The 20,897-nt window shown below is 47.0% G+C and overlaps 1 protein-coding gene across 3 annotated transcripts in view; it reads right to left on the reverse strand.

The window, feature by feature from the left end:
• Window positions 1–20,897, reverse strand: part of rerea (arginine-glutamic acid dipeptide (RE) repeats a) — a 98,438-nt gene that overhangs the window by 50,102 nt on the left and 27,439 nt on the right. For all 3 annotated transcript variants that reach the window (XM_078288113.1, XM_071908788.2, XM_071908787.2), the window contains exon 3: window positions 14,677–14,747. In XM_078288113.1, the coding sequence (XP_078144239.1) occupies window positions 14,677–14,747 (71 nt within the window). The remainder of the gene's footprint in view (window positions 1–14,676; window positions 14,748–20,897) is intronic.

The raw sequence follows: 20,897 nt of genomic DNA on the forward strand, positions 1-20,897 counted from the left end.
CACACACACGCGCGCGCGCGCTCAGACTGCATTTGCTTTGTGAAGCAGCGTCCAGGGCTGGGTAGGGGAGGTAAAGGATTTTGCTGTAGACAGGGGAATTACTCGCTTCAGCTCACTCTGTCAGGGAGGAGAGGGGGATGACTGTTTACCCGCAGTGCTGTGTGAGACAGTGAGACAGAGAGAGGGAGAGAGAGAGAGAGAGAGAGAGAGAGAAGGGTGAAAGGTCAGTGCTGTGTCTGAGGCAGTGCTTTCTTCTCTGTGTGTCGCCTATCAGTTCACTTTCACCCCTCACTTGCCCCTGCCACTGTCCTCGCAAGGTGACGTGCACGCACACAAGCACGTGCGCACACACACACACACAAGAGCATGTCTACCTCTGTCTTTAAAAGTGGCTGTGGAGTCTGTTGGATAAGAACCCAGGTCAATGTAAGCAAGCAAGATACAAAAACACAAGGACAGAGAGGAATAAATGCACAAACATTCAGAAACCCATAAAGAGAAAACTGCGCACACACACACACACACATGACCTGTGCATCCCAGTGTGACCATATGGTTTGGCGGGGACTTCCTACCCACCACAGAGGAAGTGTCCGTGTACAGTGTACCGTTCAGTTGTCGACCATCACATCCTGTCTCCTAGCTCTTAAACAGTCATTTGAAGCCTGCTCGCCTCAGCCCAGTCACGGCTTTGAAGTTCAATCGAGCAGAAAGGAGACACAGTACACTATACCATGCAATCAGCATCAATATGAGATCTGGTTAGGGCGCATGCAAGCTAGTACAACAAAGCACTAACAATATAAATAGAGAGAACGAGCTCTTTGTAGCTTGTGTGTGAAGCTAGTCAGCCTTCAGCCCCTTTCGTTGATAGATTCTTGCTTTTTCCCCTACTGTGGTAATGTGATTGACAACCACCTGTCCTTGGGTTGGGGTGATTAGGTTTTCTTCCAGCTGGTCTTTGTAACAGAGTGGATGTGTGTAATAGATTGTGTAGGCTGAGTGATATGATAGGCTGATGATGGAATGATCCAGCAGACATTGACTAACAGTCTGTGGAACACAACAGGGCGGGGTTATTGATGACTCTCTCTTAAACAGCGGGTATCATTGCCATGGCAGCCCATACATTATCACCGTGCAGTCACGCCCCCTCACCGGTCTGGTCCAATGAGCAGGCGGCTGCCAAGCAAACAATCCCCAGTAGTGGTGGAGGGGGCGAGGGAGAGAGTAGAATGCTAAATGTGCCACTTCATCTGGTGATTGACACAAAGCCTCTTGTTTACTGACGCCACGGAGATTTGCATCTTTTTACCGTTGCCCCTCCCTTTCCCCTTCTCTCATTCCTCTGTTCTGTTCTTCCTCGCTATGTTCCCCCCCCCCCCTTCACTCCCACCCTCTCTCCCTCCTTCTGGCAGCCCTGCATGAAGAGGATATTACCCCACCCTGCTGCTATGATATTGATCAGCCTCCTCCCTCCCTTTCTCCTTCGTTCTCTCTCTTCTCTTCATAGCCCACTGCATCGATTCTACCTCTCCCTCTGAGCCTGCCAGCTAGGAGTGATTACACACACTGCTCACACACGGATGCAAGCACACATACACACACAGTCTTTAGTAGGTATGTGGGGATGTGTAGCCTTGCTTTAAAGCCTATGAAGCTCGGCGGCTGCTGCTCCAGCCCTGTGCAAACACTGCTTCTTTTCATTTTGGGCAACCAATGACTAACCCTGCAAGCTTAGCATGACATATTACCATAATAAACATCATTGCTGTAACATGTTAGCATAGCACATCAACAGGCTGGCACTAGCCCGGGTGTGCTCTGGTGGTTTTTCTCAGGCTGGTGCTAAAGATGGCTGTGGTGGGACTTGACAGGTGGGTTCCAGACACCTTGTGATTCTGTGCAGAACCACAGAGCTGATACACACTCCTTATATGGGCCTGCGGCGCTGCGCTCTCCAGCAAAAGACTAGCAGCTAGCCAGCTAAAGCCATAGCAGTTAAAATGAAAGAGCAAAGAGTGGGTGTCAGAGCTACATAGACAACGGCCTTGAAGACTTTATCAAAGAGCAAAATCAGCTGTGTACTGTGATAGGGGATTTGAGACTGAGAATAAAACAGCTTTCCTAGGTGAGTGGAAAGCTACACTGCCTCAGTGAATTTCCACACCAAAAGCTGAGGTAGCCCCAACTGTGTCAGCAGCGGGGGCGGACCATTGGCTCATCTGTACACACTTGCACATTAATTAGTTAAATACCTACCCTCTCCCATTTGCCAGATAGCATCTCTGCTAACAATAGCTGGCGGGGCTCTAAAGGTTTTGAATGGGAAGTCCTAGCTGATGAGCTAACAAGGGCAGTGTGAGCCCCTGGCGCAAGTGCAACCACTTATCTCTATGTAACCCATCTCTGGCCTACTCCAGCGCCAGCAACAATCCAGCAGAGAATCTACAGCAACAAGCCAGAGAACCCACATATTATACACGCCCTTGCTGCCATTTGGCATTTAAATGCCATTTTAGCGTGGCAGCAAACAGTTTGCGCCTAATTATGGCTAGCTGCTGCTGTGTCCTGAGTAGCGTGGGAGTCTAAAAAAGCCATCCACACCACAGTAGGGCTGTTATATCTGCTCCCTTAAGGTTAACCAATACCTCAGCCTTTAGGCTTAATGCTGAAATGGACTGGACGCAAGTGTTTGATTGTGAAAGAGAGAGGGCTCTATATCTCTACCGTGTAAAATGTTAACAGGTAAGGACAGTCCAAACAAAGACAAAGATGAGGGGGAGAGCAAGGACAGCGCGAGCGTGATCAATAGTAGTAATCAATATTCTCCCTCTGTACCTTTCACTCTCTGAATTAGCAGTTCTATTGCACTGCAAGAGAACCTCCTTAGTCAGGCTCAAAGTGACTTTATTTGAACTGTGTGATCTGATACACAAAGAATCTAAAATTAACCTACTTACACCATTCAATTATCAGCAGCTTCAAAAGCAGCTGCATCAAGCAGCGCTTCATTATAAAAAAAACACAAAACATAATGTCTCATTATCACTCAAACTATCAAATAACCCTGTAATGATCCAGTGAAGCATCTTCAGACATGGCGTTTTGGGCCAAAAACTACTCGGAGAGACATTCAGCCATCTGTTAGCAGCAAGCTCCATCAGTCCCCTACAGGTCCTGTCACAAGACTACAGCTAGAAGTGTGTAAGCACAGGTTCCACTGCAGTGCACACGCTGAAGAAATGAGGTGTGTGTTTTTAAGTGTGTATGTGAGTGTGTGTGTATCTTGGCTCTGTGGGGAGGAGAGGACGAGAAGTCACTGTCTGTACAGGGAGCACACCTAGACAGACGGGGGTCTCAATCACCCTGAACCCCCCTCCCCTCCTCCGCTTGCTGATGGAGAGAGCCTCTCGCACTCATCCGCCAACTCCATTACCCTCTCCGACAGGGCCGCACATTAAATCATTCTATTTCACCTGGAGAGGGGGGTGAAGGTAGGAGAGAGGGAGGTGGGAGGGAGAGGCGTTTTTTTTCTCTGTCCTCTCTCTCTTGCTGGGGTGTGAACCGATTCGGACACGCGTGTCCACGTGCTGGGCCCCCATCAATAACGGGCCTCCTCAGCCCCCCCCCCTGTCCCACAATGCCTTGAGGCACAGATTCATCACAAGGACCAGACAGTAGAGGAGAGGAAGAAAGGAGGGGAGGAGAGGAGAAAAAGAAAGAGGGAGGTATAAGGTGAGGAAAGGCGCAAGATATGAAAAGTGCAAATGATGGGGGCCTATAAAGAGTTATTCACCCTCAAATGGGGAGGGCATTACGGCGATTTATAAATGGGCTGTTAAGCTCAATAGCCCAAGGTTAGCTTGTCGTGGTGCTGCAGTGCTAGTCTACATGGCTGACTGTATTAGTCCTCCCAGAAACACCCAGCCAGTCCCATCTGGATCAAAAACCCGTCTTTAAAATGCTCTGATTATTTCAATTAGCTCCAGAGTGAGAAAGGGGGGAGGGGGGATTAAAATTGCACGTCAGATGGAGCTCTCAACACAGATTGCCATGCAGGGCAGCAGCATGCCTTAACAACTGCATAGGGGTAGAGGAGAACCCATTTGATCAAAGACATAGGGATTTGACTACTGGAAAAAAAAGAGGGACTTAAGGGAGTTCGGTATTTTCTTAATCATTCCATTAAGATAGTGCTTAGCCTAATTTAACAGTAGGCTTAATAACGCCGACTTTCCTCTCTCTATTCGGTACACAAGTGTTAACTGCCTGCTGGAACAAAGGCAGCTCAGTTCACAAACACAACACTGCCAAACTGTTAAGTACATTCCTATAAAGAGAAGAACAAAGAGCGTTTGAGCGTGGCGGGAGCAGAAATGAATACAGCTACTGAGGGGATAGCGCAGCTCGGCCCTTTGATGCCAGGAAATGTCTTTACCATCGCGGATAGTGTTTACGCTGCTTCATGGCATACGGTTTAAGATCGAGGCAACAATAAAATCGACTGGTAGTAGCGTGAAATCTCGGTGGAAATGATGTTTGGGAGAGAAGGGGCTGAGAGGGAGGGAGGGGGAGGGAGGCTGAGGTATGCGCTGAAGAACAGCAGATGAGCAAAGGAGAAGAGTAGAGGAAATGGTAGAGGCAGAGAGAATTTGGAGGTTGGGACTGTCTGGTTTATGGCAAGCACGGCAGAGGTTTCAGGGTTACACAACCCAGGGATAATGAAGTGTGCGTGCTTGTGTGTGTTTGTGCATGCGAGTCACAAAATGCGCAAACACCTATGTGCAGAATAAATGAAGTGCGTGTGTGGTGAAGCGTCTCCAAGCCCTCGCAGCTGTGGTTTCCCTCAGTCCATGTGATCTGTTGGCAGTGACAGGCAGGCAAACGCAATTTAGGCTTGCCCATCAACACACATGCAACACCAGTCACAGCCACTGTGGGCGGACATGTGACGCACTGAACAGAAAACACACAATCCTTCTTCTGTATCCAAGGAAAGACAAGTCTAAATCGGTCATTAATTAAAATCTCCTAAATCCAGAAATGAGAGAGCAGTTTGTCTTGCCCCTAATCTGTGTTTTGTTTTTACATTTTAAGTTTATATTTTTTGGTGTTTTACATTGTCATGCCAACGTACACCTCCACAGAGAATCAGCTGTCAGTCTTGCAGACGGTGAGGCTACACAGGATGAGTCTCTAGGGATGTGGGTATATTTTGTGGTTCTGTTCAGACAGCACCACCAAAAATGCTCATTTGAGTGTAAAACCTTGAGCAGCAAGCTCTCAGACTCTCTCGTTCATTTGTTATGGAGCAGCTCCAGTCTGTAAATCTTGATGACATGACAGATAAGGCTCTTGGTTCTCTGGTTTGTAGGTTTGGGAAAGAGCTGTTCTTGTTCACAAATACAAATTGGACGGCCCTGAGCTACAGTAATGACATATGTGAATTCTTAAACCGAGTGGTATTCCCCTTTCAGGAGCAAAGCGCGAGCATATGTGAGCCAGTTGCGTTGCATTAGATCAACAAGCGATCAGAGACAGAGCGCAGATAACAAAGCTAGCAGTGAGTCAAGCTGCAGTGCATGTACAGTACAGAATGTCAGAGGGCCTGTGTGAAAATGCAGTGCTGCTGCAGGGGAGCCACAGGAGCTGGCAGCCCATGGTGATGTTGCTGTTGTTTTAAGGGCTGTGTGAGTCAGTGGGTTCCAAGGTACAAAGTGTAGACATTCCTCAGACCTCACAGCAATCCCTGAAATTTCCTCTTCTCGTCTCCTCTCCTCTCCCTGACCGATGCCCCTGCCCTCCTTCCCTCTTTCCTTCCTCCCTTTCCTCTCTCTCTACTGGTGAGAGTTAATTTGCACCATGTGTTCTTTAATGGAGAGAAAGAAAAAAATAAGAGAGAGGGCTACGGTGGAAGCGTGTGAACCCGATACCACTGTAAATCTCCACTTCCACAGCACCCCCCAACCAACCCACCCACCCCTCTTCCTCCTTCTCTCCTGTTCTCTCTCATTCTTTTTTTATTGGCATGTCACACTTTGGACAAGCTGGAAATTACACTGTGCTGAGCTGAGAACCAGTGGTGAGGCACGCCAGATACCCACTTAAGCTGTGAGAGGGGAAAAGAGGAGGGTGGAAAGGAGAAAAATAGGGGACAAGAGGGAAGAGGCGATGGAAACTGGGGAATGGAGAGGGGGAACAGGAGGAAGGGGGGTAAAATTAGCTGTCCATGTCAGAGCAGGGGCCAATCCAATTAAAGCTTGACCAATCCACGCAAATGTGTTTAGTGTCAGGTTGCTCCGCTCAGCACTGGGTGGCCTGGCAAAGACAAGAGATTCTCCTCTAAATACAACACTCATAACAACTAGTCACAGGATCAGATTTAATTTCCTGAGATACTAACGGCCAAACGATGTTGAGGAAAGGAAGGCTCTGGGGGGAAAAAAAGGGAGGGACTTATCTTTAATGCTATGGAGCACAGACTACCAATGGAAACCATCTAGCACCAGTGTTTGTTTGGCGCTATGAACACTAACCTACTTCAAAGGACCCTTCACCCTCTAATTTAGTGTGCAACCTCCTCCAGAGCAGTCGGCCATTTTAAGTGCGCCAGGAAGACCTGGTCATTGTAATTAAACAGGCCCCATCATTATTTCCATATACGACGACTGGGTTGGGTGTGCTGTAAGTTGTAAGCGTGTCATTTCTACCTGCCTATCTTTGTGTCTTTGCTACATTTGTTTTCCCTCTTTCTCATCAAAGCCGGTGCCAAAGAAGATAGCAGTGTCTGTTCACTCCCCTGCTTTAAAGATAAAATGTGCCGCTTGATGCAGGAGCACAGTGAGTTTTCCTCAGATGTTAGTGAAGACATCAGAGGAGGCATTTTCACTTGTGATGTGCCAGGGAAAAAAAAAAAAACAGTGGCTGAGGCACCGCTGAATATTTCAACGACTCAGCGACAAGGGGTGAAATTAACACTCGGATTTGGGAGGCCCAAATGACTCCTGAAAATGACTTGACAAATTTGCATGCATGTGTCTGTGCGTGAGATGCAGCCAAGCCAGTGAAGGTAAACTCAATTAATGAAACTCCAAGAGGGAGAGTGAGCAAAAGGCTTCTCTGCTGAATAATTTAGCAGTGGTGGGTCATAGAGGTGGCTATTGATTGAGCTTTTAAAGAGCCTTATGAAAATGCTATGGCGGCTGGCCTGGCCCCTTCACCCCTACCAACCCCCTCTGTCCGGAGGCTGCACCCTCTCCATCTGGGAAGGTAATCACCACACACAAAAACACGCACAAAACTCCATTTTGATTCTAGCCCGTCTCCACTTCCCTCCCCTTCCTTCTATCCTAGAGAAAGAGATAATCCTATTGGCTGAACAACCGGTTTCCATAGCAGCATTTAACTAATGCACAGGGAGGGCAGTGAGGGTGAGACAAAAAAAGGTTATCTGTCCAAAAAGATGAAAAGAGGGGGATAAGAGAGAGAGGAGAGGTGAGGAGCTAAGGAGAGGGTCGGGCAGGTTGGTTTTATACCCCCAAGCGGAGCTGAATACAGCCGCCTCCACTCATCGGGCCTGAACTGTGTTGTTATCTCAACCTTGCCATTTGTATTGCTTTATTTATTCATCGCCGCGCTCGTGTGGACAATCAATCTAACCTGCCTCCCCAAAGAGAGACAGGGCTCTGTAGCTGTCTGAGAGATGCGTGCCTGTCTCCATCCAATTTGAGAAATGCACCAAGCTAGCAAACTGACACCAGAGTACGACTAGTTCTTGTGAGTCTAGCAGATTGTTTCTGTTTGAGAATATGCCTGCATGGAAACAGCAGCTGCTGCAGCTAGGAGTAAGTGACCCAGCACCTCAGCTAAATGACCTAATGTTATTACAAAGAACAGCATTAATGCCTCATTCAATGAAATTTCAAGTGTGCAGAGGGAGGGAGAGAATGAAGGAGGAAGGCAGGATTGGGTCCGGGGAGGAGGAGGAGGAGGGGAGTGGGGGTGCAAGCAGCATACCTCATTGAGGAGCATTAATCAAAATGGTCATAATGGGGAGTCGCCTGATACTGCATAAGCAGCAGTAAAAAAGCCTTTGCTCACAGGAGCTAGTCACAGCCAACCGCGAGGGGGAGGGGGTTATTTGTCAAATATACGAAGGGTAATCTGAGCAGAATTAATTTGTCCAAATTGAAAAATTATTCCACTCCATGTATTAGCCTACCACAGTTAACAGTTAGGAGTATGATGTCAGCAACAGTTTCTGGTCTGGTATTTTTTTTGTTGTTGTTTGTAGGTAAGTGACAAAGAATGGCTATTCAGAGTTTAGTGGGTGTTGTGCTGCGATTCTATGGCTTTAAGGCTGGTACTCAACGGGGAACATTACAGGCAGAATGCTTCAATCAAACAGCTTTCAGCAGGCTCGCCTGGCCAGCCATGTCTATAGACGCCTAGATGCCCTTGTCAAAGCTGCTTCCTCACAGAGAGCACAAAGACAAGCAGACACTTAAGACAGCCACACACACAATCGTGAAAAGCTGCACCTCCACATGTTCATGCCTGTGAAACGTACCAGCTCGCTTACGGCAGCTGAGTGGACCGTGGAATGAAAGGGAGAGCTGAGCCTCGCATACACACACAACTATATTGCCCCTAATGACTGCAGCCCCCCTCTCTAAAGAGATGGCAGCGGCTGCCGCTCCACTCGATAAATATTAACAAGAAGTGCGACTGATGGCGGTGCTCACTGATCCATAATTGCATTTCAAAATGTTCGATGGGGGTGGGGTGGGGGGTGGTCGCGAAGGGAGAAACGGGAAGATAAAAAGAGAACACAGTTTTCTAGGCAGCGAATAGAGACTAGTGATGCCGGTCTAGTCAACCTCCTACCACCATCTCAACGGCTCAACACCGACGGGAGGGTTTTTGGTGAAAAACACACAGGCTGTTCATTACAGTCTAACGCACTCGCTTTCACTGACTTGCTGCTGCATGCATCACAGGGCACTTTGACACTCTCCGTGGCTTTACATAAACAGAAATCTGAAGATGGCTCATAGGGATGGCAAGGAACTCCATTTGCCAACGCTAGGCCATGCATTAAGTGATGGTTTTGAATATGCGCAGACAAGCTAGACGCAGCCTAATTAGCTAGCGGATCTAATTGTTAGGCTAATTCTCTGCACTTTGGATTCCATTAGGGCCATACTCAGGGTCCATAGAAAACGAAATAACTGCCCATTTTGTGCATGTGTATTTATGCACATATATTTGCATCTTTATCAAACATTTTTAATTAAGGGCTTTGAATGGGTGGCATTTTCCAAGGCTGTATGATAAGCACCAGCTAAGACCATCAGGAAAGAGTTCTGTGAAATGGAATTAGCATTTGGTGTGTATGTGGGTTTGTGTATGTACCGGAGGTGTACACATGCTGTTTACATGACAACTGGGAAAACTAGCTTTGCTGTTATATGCTAATATAAACATGCTTTCCAATACACATGTAACCACGCATGGACAGTGCATATGCCCTGGCTGCATGCTCAGAACTATGGATGTTGATGAATAGTTGAAATGTTTTTTTGTTAGGTAATGACGTCTTAAATTAAAGTTAATTTAACAAATTATTATCAATATTGTGGTGTAATGTAACTTTGTGCAAAAAATGGCAACATTTAAAATCTGCAGAACAAGAGGGTATATAGATTACTTTGGGGAATGGCTCTGGCATAAAAATTTGAAGGGTTTTTGTGCAGAATTAAAATGCAATTGCAAAATCATAAATGCCTAATTTTCTATTATAGTCCCAAGAATAATTATGCCACAATACCAAGTAAAAGTGAAAATGTAAATGCAAATAGAAAAAGAAACATTAAGTGAATCTGAAAATAAAAAGTAGCATACTGAAAATCGTAAATTGTGATTTTCATCATTGATTTTCAAGCTGTATGCAAATTAAGAGACGTGGCCCTCCCATCAATCAATTCAAGCAGGATGGGTCCCAGAACGTAGAGGAAGTGACAGCACCTTACAAACACCAGAGGAAGCCACACTTCATGTGGGAAGAAAGTGTCAAATACTTCCAAATTGTAGTGAAGTGTACAAAATTTGGTTTGGCTGGCTTTAAAGATTAAAACGTTTCAGCTCTTTTTTTGGGGGAGCAGTCAAAAAGCGTTTTTTTTTTTTTTTTCAAAAAGATTCATTTCTAATGATTATTGATTTTTAAACATCCTTTTAATGGTATTTCTGTTTTATTAGTTCACAGTAGAGAGAGAGGAAAGATGGGTGAGAGAGAGGGATATGACACAGCTACCAGGACGCCCCTGATATTTTGTTTGTTAATGTGAGTGAAAATTATTTACCACATGTATCCTTAATGATTAGGCATACAGAGGCCATGTGAACCCACACACACAAATCTTGTAGGCTAGATGATACACGGCAAAACACTAATCGATAGGAATTCAGGTTTAAAAGGCAATTAATTTCCCCCACAAGACAAACATTGTTTCCACACACCTATTCAATTGGATTGATGTATAACAGCTACCTCCAATAACACACATGTACGCAATCTGCATGTGTGAGTGTGTTTACTTGACAGGACTGGATACTTAGACAAACACACTCCATCACAGCATCCGTGCTTTCACTGGACACACATGCACACCTTATCACAGATTTGCTTGCACACATCTCACAGCGCAAACTGTGCTCACTCAACCTTGAGATGGCTACAATCTTACACTGTGTTCTTACACTGACGCCAAGACAACAAGGGGCACATAATGAAAACCAGTGACTACATCTTTTTTTTTGCCCCCCCCCCCCACTGTATACTGGTTATATGACAAAGAAAATCCCTCATCCTTTTAAGCTGATCAGGCCTGCAACATATGAGCTGGACTCCTGGCAGATAATTGCATTGTACATGGCATCTAATTAAATGTCCATAAGCAGAGGGATCCAAGGGAAGGAGTGTGTGTGTGTGTGTGTGTGTGTGTGTGAGAGACACAGAGAGAGAGAGAGAGAGAGGAGAGAGAGAGAGAGAGAGAGAGAGAGAGAGAGAGAGAGAGAGAGAATGCTGCATGTGTGTGTGTGTGTGTGCTGGGCTCCTCAATCCCGGGGGGAGAAACACTGCAATCACTCCATTAGAGAAAGAGGGAGGGAGACAGGGATGCTGGGAGAAAGGCAGGGAGAGAGGGATGGGGAAGGAGGGAGGGTGGAACACAGCTGACTTCACCAATAACAGCAAATGAGGTTAGATACGAGCAGAGAGGGGTGTAGGGGGTCAATGAGCGTCGAGGACATGGACACAATGACTAGAACATGGGATGGGAGAGGAGGGAGGGAAAGAGCTGAGTGACAGCAGATAAAGAGGGGAGTGGGAATGAGGGGGGAATGAAGTGCAGAAGCAGATAGATGAGGAAGAGAAATAGAGACAGAGGGGACGATGAGGGAGGAAAGCAGGATGGATCGTTGAAGGCAAGGGGCCAATGGGCAGATACGGCTGCAGATTGTTCACTGTTCGCTCGTTGTTTGATTAGCTTCTCCCCCCATTTCCCCTCACACCAACTATCAGCTCACACAGGTGTGGGTAAGTGTGTGTTGTGTTCATCACCAAGTACAGACGCACACAAATTGCATGATGATCACTGAGAATACAAACATGCTAACATCGGCACACATGTACACACACACACAACGGCAGGCTCACTGCATCACTCTCATCAAATATAGATTGTAAACACATTTCAAGGTCACGGCACCAGGTGTAAACTGAAACTAGCCCTTGTGGAGAACACAGTGGAGCATTAGCGTTAAGCTTAGTGACGAGAGCGGCTATTTTCCACGCAGAGGGGAGGACGTTTTAACAGGAGGAGCACCAGCCCACTGCTAGTGTTGCTACATTAGGGCTAAATGCACTGTGCCACTTAATTGACCGGATCGCTCACATCAGAGGAATACTGTGCTACGTAATGATCTGAACATGGGCACAGCAGTGAATTAATGCTAATGTAGAGGCTGTTCTTCGATGCCCCCCACCCTCACCCGCTTTCGTCTAATACCTCTACCGGTTAAAATGGCCTCCCACTGGTCACTTCTGTATCTGGGCAGACATTTTAGGAGCTAGGCAGGAGACTGCAATCCATATGGCTGGATCAATATGTCACACAGGTCACAGTGGGCACCAAGGCTGCCACTATTGAGTAAACAAAGCAGGGAAAATGATTGTCCTCCAAGTCCAGAATGACCCCAATAATGTTGCAGAATGGATTTTTGTTTGCATGATGGCATATTGCAGAATGACTGTGCAGCGTGTGTACGGAAGGAACAAGGAAGCACACGTGCATGCAACAATGCTAGTCTGAGAATCATTACAAGGCAGAGGGGAAGACAGAGAGAAAGAGAGAGACAGAGAGAGAGAGACAGAGAGAGATATGGAGAGACAGAGAGGAGGGCTTCAATCCTCGTTCTTCCCCACGCTAGGGAGATTGATGGCTGCATTCAGGATTTCTACACACCACTAATTGGATTCACAGGTCATTAGATAAAGTACACGGGTGAGACTGTTACAGCCTAAAGACTGAGGGAGGAGAGAAAGAGAGAGAAAGAAAGAGAGGGGGGCGATATTGATGAGGTTGTTTGGTTCAGGACCGATGCAATTTCCTCCCCCTTCTGCTGCGTCTCCAAAGCTCTGTTCCCCCACACGCAGAAGGGGGCTGATCGATAATTTGCGCGGCAAGCAAAAGCGGGGGTCGGAGAGAGAGAGAGGGAGGAAGGGAGGGATGAGTGGATGGGAAATAAAGAAAACGATTTGACGTCTGATGACTGGCTCGCTTATATGGCTCTCGACTCGGCTGCTCTCTGTCCCTTTCAAAATATTGTGGGAAAGGGATGGGAGTGAGATTATACTGACGATTATGTTTGACAAAAGAGTAGGACGAGGGGTGGGCGGGTTTGGTTGGATGAGCATTTTTCTTCTCCCAAAGGCATTAGTTTGTGCCCCAATTATGAGTGTGCGGTGACATGGTAGGGTCAAGGTTGGCCAGCTAGGTGGTAGTTTACTCCAGCCAGTGCAGTCACAATCCGCCATCATCCTCAAAGAGGATTTTCTGTAGTCTCGTAAATAGAGATTATGAGTTTGCATAGTAGCTAGCATAGAGCCAACCTTTTGTAATTTGTAGCCCCAAAACAAAGTGAGCTCATTGAAAACGCTGTACTTGTTTAAAGAGCCAGCAGGGCTTGTTGTTTTAACATAGGAGGACAAGGGTACAGTCTGCTCAAACACACACAGGCATGCAGATGGCTGTTCATTAATTACAGATGGATGGGGGGGAGGGAGAAACAGAGAGTGAGAAAGACAGAGAGAGAGAGAGAGAGAGGTCAGCTAATGGAGCCAGTGTTCTCTCTCTCTCCCTGGACAATTACCTCTGTCGGCCCCAGACCTCTGCTGGCGCTCTTAATCAAGGTGCAGGTGCGTGTGTGTGTGTGTGTGTGTGTATGAGATGGGGTTCCTGCCGTCCTCAGCACTCTCTAGCAGCAATCCGATTAAAGCCCTGCTGCTGTGGGGCCTGGCTGCTCTCCCCTCTGCAAGGCCTACAGCCCACCTTAAAACCACTTCTACACACAACCGTTGCCCTTCCGACATACACACAAAGATATGTAAGCACACACACACACACAGAACAAAAGCGCACACACACTCATCTCAAATGCACACACACATACATACACTATTCCACCTTCCCACCAGAAGTGGTGCATGTGGCCCCTGAGCTGACCTCCCATCATCACCCTGGCTGTTGGCAGCCATTACTTGGGCCCCCTGGGGCCTGGCCGGCCCTCACCAAGCCCTCTGCACTCTGCTCAGACAATGGAGCTGTTAAAAGACAGACAATTCTCACTGCAGCAGGCTTAGATGCTGCTTCATTTAGCTACTTAGACCCAGAGTTTCCTCTCCTACATTCACAGATTACATATTCCAGTAGTCCCTGCCTTTAGTCTACGCTGTGGGAGGAAATGGAGTGTGCGTGTGTGTGTGTCTGTGATATATTTTAAGTGTCCTGTTGCTGAGAAAACAAGCGTCACTTTATTCCCTAAATTGACCAGCCCTGATGAATCAGCCCTTCTCAGCAGCAAATTAAAAAACTGATTTCTTTGTTCGGCAAAAGAGGCAATTTGGCTAATTTCGGTTGTTAAAAAAAAAATCAATTCAAAACAGAAATGGTGAAGGCCTCCTTCATTAAATCAATTAAGTGCTTCGACAAACATCTTTATTTTCATTAACGAGCATTAATTTACTGCCACTGGATTGTGAGGCTAGTTACTATTCAAGCCGTATTCTCAAAAGTATTTTTTCCACATGAACCGTTAAAAAAAAAAAAAAAAACTCTGAATATAAAGCAATTTCAATTCAAAGTGTATTCCACGATAACTTGTGCTCAATTCTCATCGGACTTCCATGGTGCAGGAAAAAAGTGCAAGTCGGCATCTTTCTCCTAACACTGGTGCACAGGCAATTATGGCCCTCGTTTCCCAGGTCACTAGAACAACTGTGGTGGGGTTGGCAGATAAGGACAGAGATGGACGGGTGGGTGGGTGCTGAACCGCGGGCCAGGGTGAGGACACAGGGACATGCAGAGGGCAGAGAGGAAGCAAAAGGCTACTCACCAGCTTAAAGTCCTGAATGCTACAAATGAAGTAGGGAGTGTTGGGCCGCCGACTCTCAATATACACACAATCTGGAAGAGAGAAAAAAGGAACAAGAGAAAATTTGTGGGTTAGAAAGAAGATGTTCACACTTCCCAAAGCTTTCATGTTTTTATGCAGTGCTGCGAAGAGATGCCAGAGTCAGTAATATATTATTTTGCGTGGTGTTACCTCTGCTGAAAAGACATTTTTCTCCTTGAGTCAAATTCAATTGGAATGCGAGTAATAGGATTAAGGACTTTTGGAGCGCTACAAGGTTGCCTTTCCAAAGCAAACATTACGCCCAAGGGGAATTATGTTATTGTTCCACTCCATTTGTACACCAGCGAGCAAGACTGGCTTTAACACCCCCCCCTTCCCTAAAAAAGACAACTTCTGTCATCATACCTAAATATGTCCAGTTAGCCTTACTTTTGATTGGTGTTGAGATGAAAAAAAAAACAAAAAAACAACCTCTTTCCTCTCACTCATTTCTTAAAATGTTGCCAAATTACATAACCCTTACAAGTGTACTCAGCGGCCCTTTCACATTGTGTGTGTGAATGGGGGGGAAGCCTGGGCCGGCTGTGCTGTTAAATTGAATGTGACTGGTGGTATGGCCAGGTCGTGAACCCTCATCTCCTTAACAAAAACATTCACGCTGCACAGGACAAAAACACACAGCCACTTCTGTAGAAGAGAGGAGGAGGTGGTGTGGAGGGGCGGGGGATGAAGTACACAAGGCTAATGGTTACTGCTTAGCCTGGCACGGTACCTTCCAGAAAGAGCCAAGGGTTAGAATTATTATTAAAAAAAAGGAGATTTGAATTCACAAGAGTCAAATTAGCATAATGGCCTTCCATTCAACTTTGGCTTTGAGTCAAAACGCAAAACCAGGAGTGAGATCAAACTAAGCAAAAAATGGATTGATCTTGGTTTATGTAATAGCCTGTAACATAGGGTTCTTGCTGGCTGAACAGGAAAGTCATTCAAATACACATACCCACATACGCTTAATTGACTGAAGAATAGATCAAACACACTGAGGGCGGATGTTCAATTCAAATGGGAGCCATGTAATGGGCTGAAACTTATTTGAGTGGTCCGGGCCCAGATGAGTGGAGAGCTGGTTTTGCTTGCCCTTTACCCACCAGCGGCTGCCATGACTGACTGGGCAGCCTCCGGAGCGTGGCGCACTGGCTAACATCAACACATACACAGCCATGGAGGAGGGCTACTCTGCTCTCCTCCAACAGCCGCTCTGTAAGCTTCAATTCACAAAGCTATAGCTAGGATTTACATTGACAACACAAACTGACTAGGCTGGTGCTCATTTCAGCAAAAGCGGTGCTGAGGTGTTAGGGAGCCGGGCTCAAGGACTAAGCCACGCTTTCCCTAACAAAAGATGTGTGGCTAGCTTTTCAGTGGCTGACAGTGGCATCATCTGTTATTTATTTGTTTGTGTCAACAGAGTTATCGATCTGGCTGTGGTTTATCTTCCTGCTTGCAGTGGGGGGGAAGCAAAGATATTAAATAGCTTTGACACCCCAGATACCATTTGTAGAGGGGCTGTGTGACATCATGGGCTTTGTTTTTTGAGAGGCTATGTGTGTGTGTGTGTGTGTGTGTGTGCGTGTGTATGTAACCCCAGGGTGGGCTTGTTATCTGCTGTGGGCTGAATGAGCTATTCTAAGGGGAGGGGGTTTATCGCCCTCGCTGGCTCTGAATGACGCATGTATCTCTCTCACTACTGCCCTCCTTCTCTCTCTTTTCCCCTCTCCCTCCCTTCCGCCCTCCTTTTCTCCCTCCTCTACACCATCCCTGGAAGTCATTTACAAGATAACATGAATGAAAATATCCATCAGTGCTATTGTGTGACCTGTGAGCGACACTGTGTGTGTGTGTGTGTGTGGCGAGAGAGAGAGAGAGAGAGAGAGAGAGAGAGAGAGAGAGAGAGAGAGGGAGAGCGGGTAGCGGAGGAGGAGGGAACAGGAGGGAGGGGAGTGGGGGGAGGGCCGAGAACAAAAGAGACTAATCTGAATGAGATGACATGTTTCGGAGGAGTCAAATCGGGGGAATTAGGGCTTAGTGTCCCTTCACCTCGCCGGCACATTCATTTAGAGAGGCCGGATCCCCTTGTCTACACACCAGAGCACATCAACAGGCACAAAGAACAGACAGCGAGAGAGAGAGATAGGTGGGAAAAAAGACAGGGATCTAGTTTAATCATTTACAGACAGCGAGCGAGTCTGTTCTTCCAACGTCAAAAGCACATTTTGAATTCATCCCGGGCGCTAAAAGTCTACTACCTCAAGGGCATTTTCTGAAATGACTACAACACAAAGCTAAATGAATGTGAAAGTAAAAACTGAGCAACGCTTAAGACTGCCTTTTAAACCAAAAGCTCAGTGCAATTGGGGGGTCTCGGGGTGGGCCACACGGTTCCTCCAGGGTCTGCCAGGCTTGTTAAACATTCCAGCCATTTTGTGCATTTGGAAGTGGGTCTCCTCGCTCAAGTGGAGAAGTGGAAAGGGGAGGGAAGGGGGGTTTAGCTGTGGCGGCAGTGGTGGGGGTCTATGTGGGGGATGGGCGTTTTTTTTTTTTAGGGCTGAAGTGTGTGCTGGCTGGATGGATGTAGCCTACGCTATAGGAGGGAGAGCCACAGCAGGGCCTTTGTAGTAGAGTGCTCTCTCTCCCTCAGCGGCCATAAGTTCCACCTCTCTCTCTCACACTCTCAGCACATACTGCTCGCCCCCATCCTATAATCCACCATCGACCGCCACGCCACCCAGACAGAAAGAGAGCAAGAGAAAGTTCAATACTTCAGCAGAGAAAAATAATCATCAGCTCCTCCGACCTGAGCGCTTCATTGAAACCTGATCCTCCGACGGTCATTGTTTCTCCAATTACATTGTCACTGCTGAGTTCAAGAGCCTGAATATTCGTTGTTAACCCCCCCTCACACACACACACACACACACCATCTCCTCCTCAGCTGTAGCTCATTGTTCAGCCAGCCATTCTCTTACGGCTGCCAAGCATGTCTAATCTAAAACACACCTAGCCTCAGCAAAACAGCCCTGCTCTGCTCTCTCTGTATCAAGCAAATAAGTTGCTGTTTAATTTGCTGCAGCATTAAAGGGGTGGTGTGGGGGAGTTCTTAGGTAATATCGGCTTGCCTTTCTTTTTATGAGCCAGCAACGATGGAAAAAGTCGCATTGTGAACACGGTCATACATACTGGTGTTTTGTAAACAGTGAAGGTGGGTGTTTTGGCATGAGCTCAGCAAAACACAGCAGGAATATGAGCATATTTAGGATGCAGGGCAGGCTTATTAAATTGAGAGGAGCTTTTGCTTAAGCCATGCTTGGGGGTGTTGAGTTTTAGCCGTGAGGCAGGACGCACCTGCATTGTTAAAAGGGGCGCCCAGCTCACACTCACAACGCGCACACGGAGCAGGGTAGAGCAAGGCTTTAGGAAAGCTGCCCCCCTTGAGTTTACTGATCCTAAAATTAAATAGCACAAGGAATGCAATAATGGAACCGCAGGGGTGTGAGGGGACTAGAGGAGCAAGGGAGATAGGGCGATAGAGAGAGTTGGGGAGAGAGAGAGAGAGATTCAGAGAGAGACTGGTGTGTGTGTGTATTATTACTGATCCACCACCAACAACAGTGCTCCTGCGAGGGAGCCCAACTGATGACCCAGGCCGCCTTGTGTCACTTCCTGCTGGGACGCTACTCGTGGCGTGGTGTAATGAGCAGTGAAGGCCTGGAGGAGCCTGGGCACCTGATTCTTCCCCAACTTCCCTTCCTCTCTTCTTCTATCACCCTGATAGCCCTCCCTTCCTCTCACTGGAAAGCAGAGGGAAATACCTGGCAGGCGATACCATCAACCCTCTACAATAGGCAGGCCTACAGCTGACTGGGCTCCTAGGGGAGAACAGAGGCCCTTTGACAAGTCCCCCCCCTCCCCATCCTTTCCCTCTCCGCTAGCCCACGCTTTCTCATTTAGCAGTCGGCAGGTGGTTGGATTTCACTAAAAAGCCCTTTTCCCAGAGTCTCTAGTGTGGAGAGAGATGGGAGAGCAGAGAGGGCTTTTTAAAAATAGATCTGTTCAGTTAGCGACGGGCTACAGATTCGCACTGCTATGCTTCAATATGAAACGACTCCAAGGGACTGTCCTCATGTTAGGCTTGACTGGAAACAGCAAATGGATCGACAAGTAGCCTTTGTATCAGAGAGGATGTACTATGCTAATCAGGCTCTGGTCTATGGTGTCTTGGCTCCATAAAAAACAATGCAAGACTCAGTGAAGCGCATTACACTGGCTTTTTAAGAGGATCCATACTGAAAACAGAAATTGATATGCCAGGTGTATTGTATGTTAAGTACATTTTAGTTTAATTTCAATGAGATATTCATTATTTGATAAAAGGTTACACCCACTTGTGGTGTGACTGCCAGCACAAAATTAAGACTAAAGGATAGCAGGTACCTTAAGACAAAACAATAACGCTTTAACAGATTGCATCCTCTACATTTTAGAGCCTTAGTGACATGAGATGGATGCAGCCTCTATGCCTGTTCACAGTTTCAGGGAGTCAACATGGCTGAATACAGCAGCCAGTGCAAGACAAAGGCCAGGCCTCTTAACATGGCTGTGAGAGCTAATGGTACTAACCTGACCGCGAATTGTCTCTCTACAAGCCGTTAAGAATTTTAACAACATCTGCATGTCAGCTTGAACGTCAAGTAATAATGTTTGATTTAATAAGTGTTAAGGAGAAGTATGGAAAAAATAAAGTATTTGATTTATTGAATTTTAACTTAAGCAGCATCCATACCAAATAAGGTAAAACCAGAGTCCTGGATCTTTGTTCAGACATATTGAGAAGAAAAAACTAAAGTATATGCTAAGAGAGCTGAGATATGTGGGATACAGCCTTGCACACTTAAAGGACATGGCTGTTTTGTGTGACTGCCAACAGTTAGTTCTGAGTTTAAGGAAGGGAGGGGGAGGCAGAGAGGGAGGGCTGGTTGCCTAGTGCTACATGTGTGTGTCAGACATACTCCTGCTGCACAGCTCACTATGTGTGCGTGTGACACACACACACACACACACACACACACACACTCCAACATTCCCTAGGGTTCTGTGGTGGCTGCGGCAAGAAGTGCCAGCTGTCCACCTCAACACACATCCCGTCCACTCCCCCCACCCCACACACAAGAGGTGTTTATCTGAGACTAGTTGGCAATCTCTCTGTACAATACACTGCAGTAAGCAACACTGCACTAGCTACACAAACCTACCAGGTTCCAAGAAAAAACTACCAAGCTAAATCAAATCTTTTCTATACCTCTTCAAGAGAGTGACGTCCGACTCTTCTATACCATTAGATAATTAGCGGGTTGGCTGTGGCAGCCATGTTGTGTGAGATAACAAGAGGTAGAGGGAGGGGGGGGCAGGTGGTTTCCATTAGCTCTCTCCATTTTAAACAGGCCGGCCAGCCAGTCAGTTAGGAGGGAAGGAGACGTGCTATGGCAGCCAGCCACCTGCAGCACCAAGCCATACTGCAGTGGAGAGAAGGGATGAGCAACATAGCTGAGTGGGCTACAGCTGGAGAGGGATAGCGCTGTGTGTGTGTTTGTGTGTGTTTGTGTATGTGTGTCTTAGACTGAGCTTGTGTGTGTTAGTACATGAGTGTGCTTGTGAGAGTTAGTGACCATGTGCACATCTGTTACAAATGTGCCTAGTTTGTGTTACTGTGTGCGTGCATGAGTTTGTGAGTGTTCACAAATGCTGGTTATCAGTATATGTGTGTGTGTGTGTGTGTGTGTGTGTACTGACATGTCTTTTTGTGTGTCTCAGTGCTTCTAGGGTGTCTCCTATTGATCTCCCCCATGGCAGTGTGTATAATCTCCTGAGAGAGGATCTATAATCTGGGGAGGGGGGGGGGGCTGGCTGAGTGTGGAGAGCGGGCAGAGAGCTGGAGGTGTCTGGCCCGGGCCTGGGGAAGCGGTGAGAGCTCAGCCACAGGGCACTGATCGATTAGCCAGGTCTGCCTGCACTGCTACAGGCTGTCCACCCCAGCAGCTGACCATACAAATGGCCTGGGCCACTCTCCCCTGGCCACCATCACAGAGACACTCCTCCATCCCTTTAAAACAGCAGTTGAGCTTGAGTTAGCTATAGGCCCCCCT

This window comes from Centroberyx gerrardi, chromosome 14 (genome assembly GCF_048128805.1).
Source record: "Centroberyx gerrardi isolate f3 chromosome 14, fCenGer3.hap1.cur.20231027, whole genome shotgun sequence".
Taxonomy (NCBI): domain Eukaryota; kingdom Metazoa; phylum Chordata; class Actinopteri; order Beryciformes; family Berycidae; genus Centroberyx; species Centroberyx gerrardi.